A 14,407-nucleotide genomic window follows, 5' to 3' on the forward strand; every position below is an offset into this window, starting at 1 on the left:
GATAAGGCTGCTTCCTATGCGCTCCATGCCTGTTTTGCAGAATGCACAGTGTATGGCCACACAGCTAAAGTCACTTAAGAAAATGGAGCAGGAGGTAACTGACAGCTGACCTCCATTCTGATGGCGCCCCAAATCTCCTCCCTTGGGCAGCTGCAACGTGAGGTCCCTGTTCCATAACCAGCCTTCCTTGCGCTCGCGGAAAGATTTGATATTTTGCGCGACTTTGCCTGTGTTGCAAAGGGAAGTCACCAGGTGTCCATGATGTGGTGTGGCCACCTGCTCTGGCAGCAAGGTGTTTACGTCCCCAGACTCCCAAGGGTAGGGAAAGGCTCTCGCTGCTCACTCCCGGTGTGCCGGTGAGGCATGTTGGAGCCTGACCAACTCTCCTTGCTTCCTGCATTGGAGACTTATTTACAGTGCAGCCCTCTCTGAATAGCAGGTGAGTCCGTTCTGTGATTGGCACTTGAGCTGGCACTGAACAAGGAGTTTAAGAATGAGAAGGGTGGCAATCTGAGCTGAGTGCTGGGTAAACAGCAAGAGGAGGCAAGGAATCTGGAATAGCTGCCAGCCTCGGAGAAGATTAGCCCAACTTTGAGAGTTGCCAGTTTAAAAACCAGCTCCTGTTAATCAGGCTTGCTCTTCAGTTGGCTTCCTGTTGCCCCCTCGTTTCCCCTTCTGTTAGCTTCAGAAATTCACAGGAGATGTCTGGAGAGAGTCTGCTTGGCTCAACGAAAATCGGCAGTCTTGGTCAATTCCACACCAGGTGGATCAACCTCTCTCTAGCTCACCTACTCTTGAGGCCATACCTGTAAACCAAAGGGCCATCTAGTCCACAGTCTTGTCTAGGAGACTCGCAAGCATGGCACAAGAAGGCAAGAGCCCTATCCCATTGTTTGTCACAGGGGGCTAATATGCCCCTGGATATACTGCTCCTGGACATGTAAGTTACACACACACACACACACACACACACACAATATCATTAAAATAGTCACGGAAACATGTTATGGATCTGCATGCACAGTACCAGGTAAAGTCTTTAAGAAAGGGACAAATATACAGAAGTCTTGCACAAGTCTTCATAATGCCTTTGGCTCACGCTTTGTGGTGTTATCACAGGGAAACTTGTTTTTCCAGGAGTCCGTTTCTAGTCTTTCATAAGTGTGTGGCTTGGATCCAGGCTTAAGGTTCTTCTGAGAGTGTCGCCCAACCCATGCTTTCTTCCATCCCTGGCCTGCCAGGAGAGGGAGCCCTGGAAAAAGCTGGTCCGAGTGGCAGCAGAGCCAGCACGTATTTTCCTGTTATTGTGAAGGTCATTTCTCCCCCCCCCCCCCCGCCACCCTCCTTATTGTCAGGTACAAGAAGCTCCAGGGAGCTCCAACAGAGCCAGAAATAGCATGATGGGCTCTGAGGATCACTATCTGGGGAGCAGCGTCCTGCGTCGTGCAGCGTCCCTGCTGTTCATAACCGTAGAAGGATCGGCTGGCTGCAGCCAGAGCTTTGCACTGGAGTCCTGTTGCCGTGGGTGGCCGTCTAGGGTGCGAGTGACTGGGCTGCCGTGCCCGTTGCTTGGGGCTTCCTTGTGAGCACCTTTCCAAGGCCACCACCTGGGTAGGTGAGTATTCCAGGAGACCTGGAGGAGATGCAGGAATGGGGGGGGGGTCTTCTCTCATTTGCACTGTGGTTTGAAGAAGGCCAAAAGTTTCAGGGGACTTCTGCTTTTCTTATTTTCTTCCACTGTAAATAAGCCCAGAACCCGTCTCTCTTTCAGGCTGTCAGCAGATTGAGGGGGAGAGGGGATCGATGGTGACTACAAATTGTAGTGGGCTAGAAAACCAAGGCCCCCCGACTGTTTTCCTTCCTTCCTTGCTTCCATGTGTCTTATGCATGACTGTAGCTCAACATACTTGAGAAAGATCCTATACCGTGGGAGAAAGAATGCAGAATGGGCAGACAGCTTCTTCATAGGATGTAGATTCTTCTGTCACACCAAACCTTGCCCTGTGTAAATTGGTGAAACAGACAGACAGTCCCTGCATCTGCTGCACAGACAGGTGAAGGGTTTGTGATGCCGCCTGCAGGTGCCCTGAAACTTCCCGTGAGGGTAGGCACACCACCGTGTGCGTTGGAGGAGTGTAAGCACTCATCATGGCCAATATCACCCTGTGCCAACCACTCGGCAACACCTCTCCCGTTTCTGGGATTCTGTCCCAGATTCCTCCCTGTCCCCCGTCATTCGCAATCCCGTGACTGCTTGCCATCTGATAAAGAAACCGCTGACGTGTCTTGCAAGAATTTGGGGCATATTAAAGTTGATTGCATCTGTTTGTTTAAGTTGGTCATGCTAGCATCAGGGCAGAAACAAGGAGCAGGCCAACCTTATTGAATTACGGAAGGAATGGCGGAGAGACTGGGAGGAAGAGGAGGGGGAAGACAAAAGCCGGCTGTTCCTTGCGTCTGGGTGACACCAGCCTATTAGAGCAAATGACTGGAGCCCAGGGAGACCCACCCCCACTGTCAAAAGAGAGGGTTCTGTTGCACATAGGGTCTATCCATCAATGGCAGCTGGCCATGATAGAATGTGAGCTCCATGTTCAGAGGCAGTCTGTATCAGTGTCAAATGCATGGGACAAGCAGGAAGGCAGCTGTTGTGTTCTGGGCTTTGCTTGTGGGCTTCTCACTGGAGCATGCTCAACAAGAGGGACCAACCTTCAACCTGGCTTCCAGGCTGGGGTGATTTCCAGGCCTGTAGGCTAGCTGGAAAGGAAAGTGTCTCTCTGAGCATGTCTACTGAGTGAATACAGGCAATGTCAGTACATAAAAATAGCTGCAGGATGAGACCAAAGGTCTATCAGATGCATACAGGAAGCCCAAAAGGGATGTGTGGAGGGAATAGCTCCCCCCCCTCATTGTTGGTCCCTGGTAGCTGGTGATTAGAGATATACTGCTCCTGAGCTTGGAGGTTCCACTTAGCCATCATGAGTAACAGCCAGTGAAATACCTCTCCTTCCTCCTCCATGTATTTGTTTTTTCCCCTTTCAAGAGCTGCCTAAGCTTGTAACCGTTGCTACATCCCAGAGCACAGGATTCCATCCCACTAACGGACGCCTAGAATTAGGGGAGAGGGGTTCGGTTTGAGCCCCAGTGCCCCTAATGTAATAAGTGCTGGAGCTGTGCCCGGTGTTGGCATCTGACTTGAAGTAGACAAGGAACCAAGCAGTGGACCCCTGAGGCTGTTGTCGGCATTGAGCAGCCTTGTGAGTCTTGCCCTTGTTGGGTCCTTTGATTGAATTTGCGAGGGATTTAATTTAATTTGGAGAAAAAACGCTTTTGGTCTTAGAGGAGCCTGTTCATTTCCTGTTAAGCCTGTCTGATGTTGACAGGAGGAAGCTTCCAGTGGCAGGTTGAGAGGATATTTCCTCTCCCACGGACTATGAGAAACCCAAAGAAGTGTTTATATACAGGGTTAGAGTCCTCATTCGTGGTTTGTACCTTTATGTTAGTTTTTGGCACGAAATGACAAGCTGTGTGCACTAATGTGAACCAGGGAGTTGTCATTCCGGAAGGGACTGTACCACAGAAGCACCTGTGAAGTGCATCGGTGCCTGGCTTGTGTCATTCTCCTCCTCCTTGGCCATGTGCCGTCCTGGCCTGCGAACCATGCTGTTCCAGCCAGCTTGGAGTTCCTTGGCTGTATAATTTTTAACTCACCCTGGTGTGTCGTTTTGGATTAGCTTGTGTGATTTTGTGTGTTTTTTTAAAATCTGTTTTGCACTGTTGTTTGCTATGATAGGAAGGGTAAAGTAGGATGTTATAAGGCAGGGAAGCCAACTCTTTTTTTTTGGGGGGGGGGGCTTCATTCTGTGGGAGAGATGGGGGAAACAACTGAAATTTAATCTGGACAAAACGGAGGAATTGTTTGTCGAAAGAACTGTTGCCCCGGTGGAGAGGCGTCGGCCTGTTCTGGAAGTGGTTGCGCTCACCAGGAAGGAGCAGGTTTGCAGCTTTGGGGAGGCGCTCCTGGGCCTGGCCTTGCTCCCCAGACCTGTCTGGGGTTCCTCTCATGTGTGCAACAGCTGGACTCCTATAGTGTGCTGTGTGTAGGGCTGCCCCTGGAGACTGCCTGGAAGCTTCAGCCCGTGCCAAATGCAGCCTATAGGCTGTTAGCTGGCGCCAGAAGTCATGGGCATGTCACGCTCTTGTGGGACCACCTTCATTGACCGTCTGAGCAGTCCCAGGCAAAATTCAAATTGCTAGTGATTGAAGCCCTAAGAGGCTGGGGCCTGGTCCCTTGAGAGTTCTTCCTCCCCTCTGTATGATTTGGTCTGCCTCCTACTAAAGTTACCCAGGAAGGACTTGTTGTGGGTGCTGTCACCACTGGGCCCACAATAGGCTGCAACTCTCAACAGGGTCCAACACAATTGTGGTGCCCAACCTGTGGAACCTCCTCCCAAGTGAGATCAGGACTGTTTCCACCTTGTTGCTGTTCTACAGGAATCTTAAAAACCAGTTTTTGCTCTGGCAAACTTTTGGTTTGGTTCTCTGTTGTATCGGTTCTCTAGCTGTCATTGCTCTAGTTAAGATCTGTTTCCGTTCTTTATTGTGGTCCTGTTGCATGGTGTGTGTGTGTGTGTGTGTACACACAGGCACATTTGTGTTCTCATTATATGTGATCCATCAGGAATTGCTGCTTACCTTTAAACGGAAACTTGACTTCTCACGTAATTGTCCAAGTTTCTACAGTGGCTGCTAATTGGCATTGTTGTTTACAAAAACAGCCACACCTTGGACAAATCTTCCACCTTGACCACCTTGCCTGGTAGCTGGCATGGAGAACAAGCCCCTTGGGTTTGGCTGTCGAGAGTCCCCGGAGCTGTGTGCTAATTAAATTTGGCCACACGGTCTTTGCTGCCACCAGAAAAGTTATCCTTGTTTCTCCCTTAGTTATTTCTGTTTCTTCCCCACCCCAACTGCATCGTAAATTTAAGTTGGAAGTTTCTCGGGTTAGGGACTGGGGTGCCAAATGTACCCAGATAATGCCATGCAGGCCATCGGTACCGCCCTTACAATAAAACCAGCACAACTGTGATGCATGCCAAAAAGCTGTGTTGTGTGCTACAGATATAAACCAGAACCTAAGGTAGATTGACTGGTGTGATTTCTGAACAGTGGACCCCAGGGATTGTAGCTCTGAGAAGGGGCTGGGGTCCCTCCCAGTATCATTCACCTCTCAGTTTGATGTTCGCTGCTGTGGTTGAAATATAAGCAAAGCTGAATTTTCTGCATCCCATCCTAGGCGCCCTAGTTTTCACCCATATGAGGATGCCTGCTGGAAATGACCCTGCCCAGCACTGGTTTTTTTGTTCTTAAGATGTGAACCCTTCTGTTATCCTCCCTTCTTTGGGATGCTGGAATCCTTTGTCCCCATTCCTGGCATGTGATTGACCCTTTCCCCTTTTCTCCTTCTCTCTCCTGCTAGATGCTTGAACCCGAGGCTCAGGGTCCAAGGGCAGTGCCCTCCGTAGGAGAGGATGGGACTAGTGGAGTTGCCTGCCTTGGGACAGAGGAGTCAGGGAAGGGGGCACCGGAGGAGGCCATGACGGAGACCCAGGAGGCCCCTACAGAAGGGGACAAGAGGACAAGCCCTGTGGGATGCAAGGAAGTGGAAGAAGAGCCCCAGGGCACCCCCACACCCTTCACGATCCCCAAACTACGGCTGGAGAGCACTCAGGATGTGCTGGAGCTTGGCAGCTTGGCAGATCCGGAGGAGGAGAAGGAGGACGAGGAGGAAGATGAAGATGAGGAGGAGGACGAAGAGGAGGAGGAGGAAGAGGACAGTGACGAACCCTGCCTAAGCCGTGGTGAGGGAAAGCGCTGCAGCATGGTCGGGGCGCCAGTCTGTGAGCCTCCCTGCCGGCTGAGTGTGCAGAACTCTCTGCGGCGACGCACGCACAGTGAGGGCAGCCTCCTCCAGGACTCCCGGGGTGGCCACTGCTTTACCTCCGACACCAGCCTGAACTACGCTGAGGGGCCAGGCCCTGCTGCCACCTGGACCCTGCCATCCCCCAAGACCCTCAAGAAACAGCTCTGCAAAGACGGGGGCTCCGTCCACCAGCTCGGCCTTTTCTTTGCTGGACACCGGAAGGTATACGGACCAGATTGCCAGCGGGGAATGGGGCGTGGGTGGCTGGCTTGGACAGTTGCAAGTGTGCCTCAAATTTGACAGCGGAGCAGGGTGCTAGCAGTACCCTGCTTCCGTCAGTGAGGCGGTCCGATTCCAACCAAGGCAATTTAAAGCCATGATTGAAATCAACGAGGAAACAAAGGCAAGTTTCAGTTGTTCAAATCAAATGTTTCTATTTTGGTTTAGATACTTCCTGAATCAAAGCATATGTAACTTGGCTGATGGGGGGGGGGGGTAGAATTATAAATATTTATAATTGGCATACTTGACTCAGAGCCAAGAGATCAGACAGTCACTGGGCCTCAAAGAGGAGGAGATGTGCAAAGCCCTGGGAATCTCTGCTCCCCATTTTTCTGAAGAAGTGTCTGAATTTTCAATCTGCGAAGACAGAGCTGAAAAAAAATGTGGGTTTCCCATCTCAGTATGAAGTCGAACTTGCAACCTGTCTTGCTTTGTATTGTCTTCAGGATCCTGTGTAGCCCTCAGCTACAGCCCTCTTGGGATTGTTGCCCTTTCCTGAGAAAATCCAGAACGGGCAAAGCAACCTCCTGGGGCTCCCTTCTGGCCCTGGCACATAGTTCTCCCTATTGTTGCTGTTGTTGAACTCTGAATTCCAGATGTATTTGTACATCGTGATTCCTCAGCAGCAATGAAAATGTACTCTGCACGTGTCCCGGGGCACACTGTTATGTCAGGGTTGTGCCTTGGGGCTGAACACAACTCCTGCAGCTAAAGGCTGGTGAGATTCTGATCAAATCAAATTGTGGGATCTTCCCAATAGGGTGCCTGAACTCCTCCATGTCTTTCCTGAATGAGGAGAACACAAGGGTGCAAACCAAATGTTCCCTGTTGGCAGTCCATCTTAGCTGCCGCATTTTACAGAAAGCGGTCTTCATCCTTTCCCCAGGAAAGAGCACTGCAAGGCTTGGACATTTCGATGCTTGTATTCATACACAGGCCAGGCTGATCAAAGATAGCACTTGTTCTTTTACCTGCTTTATGTCTGAGTCAGATGCAGTAATTACTGCATGCTGAATTTCCTTGGAAGGGAAAAGAGTGCCTTGTGCTTACCCTCTGAGAGCCCCTTCCCCCCCCCCTCAGAACTGCCAATATTGCCTTGCCTGTTTCCTCTGCCTGCGCCAGGGAGCCAGCTACTTCCTCTTCCCATCTGGGAATGTCATGTCCTGCCCCACCTTGCAGAGAGACTACGTGGCCACTGTTGCCTCTGGTCCTTCAGGCAGTAGCTTCTTGGGATACAAGCCTTTCCCCTCTTGGTGGCAGCCTTCCCCCTTCACCTGGATTCCCTCCACCCTTTGCAGCTCTTTTTTTCCTGTTGCCAGCCTCTTGCCTGCTGATGGGAAGGAGCTTTCAACCTTCTCACCCTCTTTATGCGTGGTGTGAATAAAACGGGATTAAGGAAACGTTTTTCTCCTTCTTTCAAAGACTAGAACTAGCCAGGGTTGGGGAGGTGTCGCTTTGTGAATCTGATGAGTGGTAGATTTAGGATTGACAAATGGAAAATACATGCATTTTTAAACATAATGCGTAGTTGGTTTATGGAACCCACAGGGTGTTGGCCATTAGATTAGAGGGCTAAAAGGGGGGCATTAGACAAATCCATGGAGGAGGAGGAGGGAAGCAGGGTGTTGAATTTGATGGTCCCTGATCTAGCAGGGCTCTTGGTGTTCTAACGCCTTGACTGGAAGATTAAATAACCTCCTTCCTCCTTTCTGATCTCCCAGAGGAGTATTACAGCATTAAAAATCCAACACATCTTGCCTTTTAGCTTCCAGTAATGAGGAGATACCAGCTTGCCTTGGGAGCCCAAGGGGATGCAAGGTTGAGCATCTCTGGGTTGGGATCTCCAGGTTGCCTGATTTTTTCATTGCTGTGGAAGAAGGTCCCTCTGCTGATGCTCGGGGGCCCATGAAAACTTTGGCTGGAAGCTCGTATATATCTGACTTGCTGGTGGGGTTGAGGCTGGCCAATGCCTTTGCCCTGTCCCCTGAATTACAGATGGGGCTCTTTGCCATTTACTCTCCAAACAGATGGGTGCTGCTTTTTTTTCCTGGGCAACCTACCTGCAGAGTCCTTGTGACCCAGTTCTGTCCTCCGGTGGACACAGGGAGCAGGTGAAGGCAGACAGCTCACGACCCGTTCCTGCAGCCAAATGTGACTGTTGAGGATGTGGCCCCACAGGAAGTATGGCTGAATGGTGTTTGTTCCCCTCAGCCTGAATTGTGTCATCAACTTGCGGGTGGGGGGGGGGAATGATTTGTCCGAGTCATTTGTTGTTTGACTGAATCGGCGGTGTGCAATGCAGTCTCTGAGCAAGGTTGTATCATCACAGTCATTAAGCAGAGAAAGGTCATTCTGGTGATGGAAATAAAAGTGGCAGGAAGACTCGATATCTTGATTTTGCAGCTAAAGCCATAGCTGTTCAGCCACTATAAAAGGCAGAACAGGCCAGGACCAAAAGAATTCCATGAGCCACACAATGCAGGAGCTCCTGGCTGCCACATCAGTGCTCCTGTCAATAGTTTTCCTCGAAGTGTACGATGGGTTAATGATGTGTGCTGTCTGCCCCCTCCTGGTCATTTTGAGAATAGCTGTGGCTGTTCCTGACAGGCTGTGGGGAAAGCTTTTCAGCTGGGGATGGCACAGTGAGTTCAAGGGAGGCACAGGGCCCAGTCTGGTGGCCCACCATGGAATGCAAGAAGGTGAGGATACTAGTCTGCGATGTCACAAGGTGGGATCAGGTGGTGTCACAGAGTGGACAATTGGCCCCCAAAGTCTGCCTCCTTCTCCTCCTCTCCTTCTTGGCCAGTGGGAGCCCCTGTGCCAGGAATGTAGCCACAGTTTTCAGTGGGCAGGGGAGAAGTGGCGAAGAAGGCAGAAGGTGACTGGAGACAGGGCCACTCACCCAGAGGGCTGAAGAGGGCCCTCCAAAATTGGCTGAAAACCTGAGATCTGCCAATACTGAATGGACCATGTACAGAATGATCCAATCTGGCAGTCGCGAGCCTGCATCCTGCAGCCTCTCTCTCTCTCTCTCTCTCTCTCTCTCAGCGGCATGGAGATGTCTTGTGTTTCAGCCTGGGACTCCTCAGCTACTGCCTGCTTGAAGGGCCGAGAGTTTCCCCCCTCCCTTCAACAATGGGAGGAAATGTGTTTGGGGCTAGCTGCAGAGGGACGTGTCTGCCCGGGAGGGAGGGCGCCCAGGCCCTTCAACTCCGGAAGCCTCGCCTACTGGGGAAGGAAGCCCCTGAGAGCAGGCTTTCTTGGCTGGGGGAGCAGGTTCCCACGGTGGAGCCCAGGCCCCGGGCTGCAAAAGCAGAGGGCTGAAAAGGCTTCTCAACCAGCCCTTCCTATCCTCTTTGCAAAACGTTAAAAGAAGGAAATTATTTTGCCTTCTGCAATCCTGGCTATGCTTCCTTGGGAGCAGGGTACCACCGAATGCAGTTTGCTTTTGAGGAAACCTGTGTAGGGCAAAGCTGCACATTTACCCACCACACTCATGTGCTCAGTGACGTTGATTAGTGATACTTTTCCAAGTGGAAAAGAATTCATTTTGGCAGGCTGAGGCTCTGAAATCGACGGCTGGAGATTCCTCCCCCCCCCCCCCGGAATATATCAAAGGGATCCAAACCTCCACAGCCTCTACCACCCCATGACTATAGCCCTGGTCTTCTTTGCTTTCCTGAAGTAATAATGAAAACTCAATAGTTCCATACGTGAGCTCCTGCAACAAATTGTATGCTCACAACATTGAGATTGGCGACGCCAGTTTGGATGCACCTGTCTTGCAAAGTGGCTTCCTTTGAGACCGTGCAGGACTTTTTCAGTGGCCACTGGTGCTGCCTGGTGGTTTCAGCCTGTGCTCCCATCTGGCAGATGTCGTTTTTAAACTTCTCACCTGCCGTGGAATCGAAGAGGGTGAATGTGGACAGGTAGAAGATTGAAGAGGTTGACAGGTAGAAGGGGCATGGAAGGGGTCTTGTAGGGTGGCCTACACTGAGCGAGGGGCTTGGACTAGATGACCCTTCCACTTCTAATGTTCTGTAATTCTACTGTACTGAGTATTTGCAGTACATCAGCCAGGGTTTCCGAGTCCTGGTCAGACAACAAAAAGGACGCAGTCCTCCTCATGCTTACATGACTCATTCATGAGCAAGTTGTGTATCTCGGATCCTCAGCGTATAAAAGATGCAACTTTATGCTTAAGAGCACTGATACAACTGGCTAAAATGGTAAATAATTTTTTACCAGTCCCTTGAGTGACTGGCCTTGTGTTAATGATGTCCCTCTCAGCATCAGTCTTTTTCGCCTGTAAAATGGGAGTGTTCATTCGTTGCCTGGACTGTTCTGGCCAGTTTCGGAGCTGACCTGCAGTAAACTCAGGTGTAAATCTATACTTTGTCTATGCAGATTCCTCCTGTATGCAGCTCTTGGGTGCAGGAAGCAACAAGCTAGAATTGGGTTGGGCTTGAAGAATTTAAGTTTAAATATGACTCCTCTCGCCTTTTGTTTTCTCCCCCCTCTGCAGCAGCAGCATTTGCTAGATCCGGGGTGCGCCTGTGATCACGGAGCCAGGGCTGCCCGCCAGAAAGCGAACAAGAACTTGTAAGTGTTTGGGTGGGCATTTATTTGGAGTTTTAAATGTCACGCCCACCCCCGGTTTTTGTCAAATTTCTGAATCCTGAAGTGGTAGCAAAGACTGTACCGCTCCAGACAGCCATTGGGAGATGCTGGTTTTGAACGTTCCCCCCTGTATCAAGATGTGACCTTAAACGACAGTGTTGGTGCATCAGAGGGTTGTGGTATGCTAGTTTTCTGCTTGCAAGGACTGTATAATGGGGGAAGTATTTTCAAAAATGCCAAAGAAGGCTCCCTCATTCACAGTCAATACAGTCCTTCCCATACATACATACATACAGGTATTTATATACCGCCTTTCTTGGTCTTTATTCAAGACTTTATTCAAGGTGGTTTACATAGGCAGGCTTATTTAAATCCCAGTAGGGATTTTTACAATTGAAAGAAGGTTCTGTCTTTCAAGAACCACAACATTCAGATGTTTCTTTCTTGATCTGGCCGCACATTCTGGCCTCCATCCTCCCACGCTCAGAGCAGATGGAATAGCTCGGCTTCAGCTTGTCAGCTGCTTCAAGGTCGCACGGTGCCGGTGGCCTCGAACTGGCGACCTTCGGATGCTATCTTAGTCCCATAGTGTGGACTAAACCTTTTTTCCAAGTCAAAATGCATAATGCCTGTTTTCTTGCTTTTAGCCATCATGTTACAATTAAATGCTGCTTTTAGCCAACATTGTACAGTCAAAAGAATAAAAAAGGGCCCCAGAGCTCAGCCTCAACCCCAAAGAAGAAGCCTCAAAAACCCCAAAAGAACCCAAAGAAATAAGCATTCCCAGTTGTGGAAGCAAGAAAAGGGCATGCAGCTTCTGCCCTTCCCTTCGTAGACCTGTGTGGCTGTAGCGAGGTTCTGCCGCTGGGTGTCGCTGTTTCCACGCGGATTTGCTGCTGGGCGGGGAGCAGCAGCAGGACTGCGCTATTTAAGCTGCAGAGGCGAGTGGGGCAGCTTTGCTGGCGGGGGTTTTTTTTTGCACGTGTGAATGTGAGCAGGTAGCTTTGCCCGGGTGTTTAAGGAGCCCCTCCAGCTGCTGCACCCTGAGATGTATTCTGCAGTCCGGGGCGTCTCGGGATGGTACCTGGAGAGGTAATGATGAGCCTCTGGGATCAGACCCAGGGAGGGGCGGGCTGAGACCCCAGTCCGTGACCTGCAAAAAGGGGAGAGGGTCTTGTCCTTAAAAGAGGCCTTGCAAATAATTGTGTTAGTCCCGGGGCTGAGGAATGCCAGAGGACTGGAAGCCCTTCTCTTAAATCTGAAAGGGGTGTTAGGTTCAGCTGGGGCTGTTCAGTGTGGGTGTTTTTTTTGCTGGGGGGAAGCATTCTGCACGTTCCCAGGGGCACTCTCATTATTAACCACATTGTTTCACTTGTTTGGTGGCACTGAAAATAACTAGGTGCTGGGGAGGAAGGAGCCTAAAGCGAGGCTTCAAGAAAATATGTCTTCAGAACGATACTGTGTATCTTAAATACATTTTTTTCCCTGCTGTGGTTTTGGGCGGAGGAGATGGGGTAGGTGCCTCTTTTCTGTGGGTTGGTCCACATGTGGGTGGGTGTCTGGTGCTTGCTGTGTGTTGGTTCAGTTCTATTCCAAATGTGGGTTGGTGAGTGTCTGTCTGTCTGCTGCTTGGAGTACGTCTTGAGCTTTGTAGGTATCTATGCAGTAGTTGGAATTTCTACCAAAAGTACACTGAAGGGCTTGAGCCTAGCTGGTGATCTGTGTTGTAAGCATTGTGGGGGGTGTTGAGTGGCGCTTCTGTGAAGGAAATGTCCCTTTCCCTCACTCCCAAAGTGGGGGAGATGAAGGCCAACCTTAGGGCCTGATGCACCTTGCGGGGTTGAGACAGCATCTTCATCCTTATGGGGAGGCTTGACACACTTGGATACTGCACCATAGTATTCATGGTCCTTCTTACCTGGGGCTAAACCTCCTCACATTCAGCCAGATATCCTTCTGAGTAAATACCTTTAAGTTGGTGCTCTGACTTCTAAATGGACAATGCTTTTCCTGCCTTTCCAAGCTGTGGCAATAGCTGTGTGTGTGTGTGTGTGTTTCCCTGAATGTTGTGTTAAGTGTGAGTGACATAGGAGCTCTGGGCAAAGGGGAAGCTGGCAATTTTTAGCACGTGGCAAGAGTGCTTCCGAGCATGCATGGAAACTCTCCCTCCATCCAAATTTCCACACATCAGATTGAGCCTCACTCCCTTCTTTAGAATGCTGTAATAATAACATTCTTAAAGAGAGAGTATTTAGCCAGTCCCTGACCAGTCCACCAGTAGAGGCTGCTGTTCCTTCATCTCTAGGAGCAGTGATTCCATTGATGCTTGTCTTCCCTCCCTGCTTAACCCTTCGCTCCCCATCATTCCCACTGAGCTCTATAAATAGCTTTCCAGTTTTGGGTCTGCCAGCCAGAAATAGGAGCCTTGCCTGAGTCACACACGTGCAGCCTCTCCCCCTTCCAAGGGGGCGGGCTGAGCTGGGCTGGCCTGGGCTGGGCTTAGAGTCTGCAGCTGCAGCAGAGGCTGCCAGGCCAGGAGAGAGCCAGGCAGGGAAAGACTGATTTCCTCCTCCTGCAGCCAGCCATGCCCTTCTTTCGGGATCCTGCAAAGCCCCAGCCCGTGGAGTTCCATGCAGAGATCCTACTCGGGGCGCCACCTCCGGGGTCCCGTCTTGTCGGCAGTGGTGTCATTGTCAATCTACAGAGGCGGCACACCATGAAAGAGTAGGTTTCTGTGAGTTTCAGGCTCGAGCCTGATCCCCAGGTGCAGCCACATGGGCGATAGAAAGGCAGTGTGCACCTGCTCAGGGGTATGTCGCCTGGCTCCAAGTTCAGTAGGTGTGTTTAAATGTGGGAACAGGCAGCGGGAATGCTGGGGATAGGAAATGGGACTTGTTTTCAAGGCTTGCCTGAGCGGCTGCAGAGTGCCTTGACTGTCGAGGCTTGGGGTCCATTTATCCTTGTCTCAGAGATGTGTGTTTGAGGGTGGGGGGACGGAGTATTGGTTGCTCCTGCTTGGATGTTTTGTTCTTCAGTTGAGCCACAAGACTGAAAATCTGTGTCATCTTTGGGACTTGGAGAACAGCTGCAGGGGCACCCATCTCTCCTGCCTTGTGCTTCCAGGGCCAAAGACGTGAAGAACCGCCTGGGGATCTTTCGGAAGCGGAACGAGTCGCCTGGCGCCCACCCTGCAAACAAGCTGGACAAAGTTCTGAAGACCCTAAAGTAAGCGTGTGTGTGTGTGTGTGTGTGTGTGTGTGTGTCCGTGTGTGTCCATGTACCAGACTCCTCTTTCCACCAAGGGGAAGCAAGACCTGGGATGATCCCTGAATTCTCCCCCCCCCCCAGGTAGATCCAAGCTGGGTTGTCCTTCTTTGTGTGCTGTTCCCCTTTTGGCTTCTCTGTTCCTCTGCAAATGTGGGCTCAGAACTCTGCACCTAATTGCAACACACTGTGCTTAAGATCCTAGTGGCATTGGGAGTGGATTGCTTAATGCGCCAGAGCCTGAGCCGGAAAGCCTTCCCCATTGTGTGACCGAAATCTACCTTTCCCACCAGCTGGGTTCATCCTGGGGATGAGCTG

General features: G+C 50.8%; 1 protein-coding gene across 6 annotated transcripts in view; it reads left to right on the top strand.

Annotated features, from left to right (window-relative positions):
* The window catches only part of RGS3 (regulator of G protein signaling 3), a 52,752-nt gene that overhangs the window by 33,878 nt on the left and 4,467 nt on the right, over positions 1–14,407 (top strand). For 3 of the 6 annotated variants that reach the window (XM_066610777.1, XM_066610778.1, XM_066610779.1), the window contains 3 exons: positions 5,480–6,145; positions 10,731–10,807; positions 13,949–14,050. In XM_066610777.1, coding sequence (XP_066466874.1) covers positions 5,480–6,145; positions 10,731–10,807; positions 13,949–14,050 — 845 coding nt within the window. Of the gene's footprint in view, positions 1–1,358; positions 1,616–5,479; positions 6,146–10,730; positions 10,808–10,833; positions 13,550–13,948; positions 14,051–14,407 lie in introns of those variants that run through there. The other 3 variants (XM_066610781.1, XM_066610782.1, XM_066610783.1) reach the window with 3 other exon arrangements.

This window comes from Tiliqua scincoides, chromosome 16 (assembly GCF_035046505.1).
Source record: "Tiliqua scincoides isolate rTilSci1 chromosome 16, rTilSci1.hap2, whole genome shotgun sequence".
NCBI classification, from domain to species: domain Eukaryota; kingdom Metazoa; phylum Chordata; class Lepidosauria; order Squamata; family Scincidae; genus Tiliqua; species Tiliqua scincoides.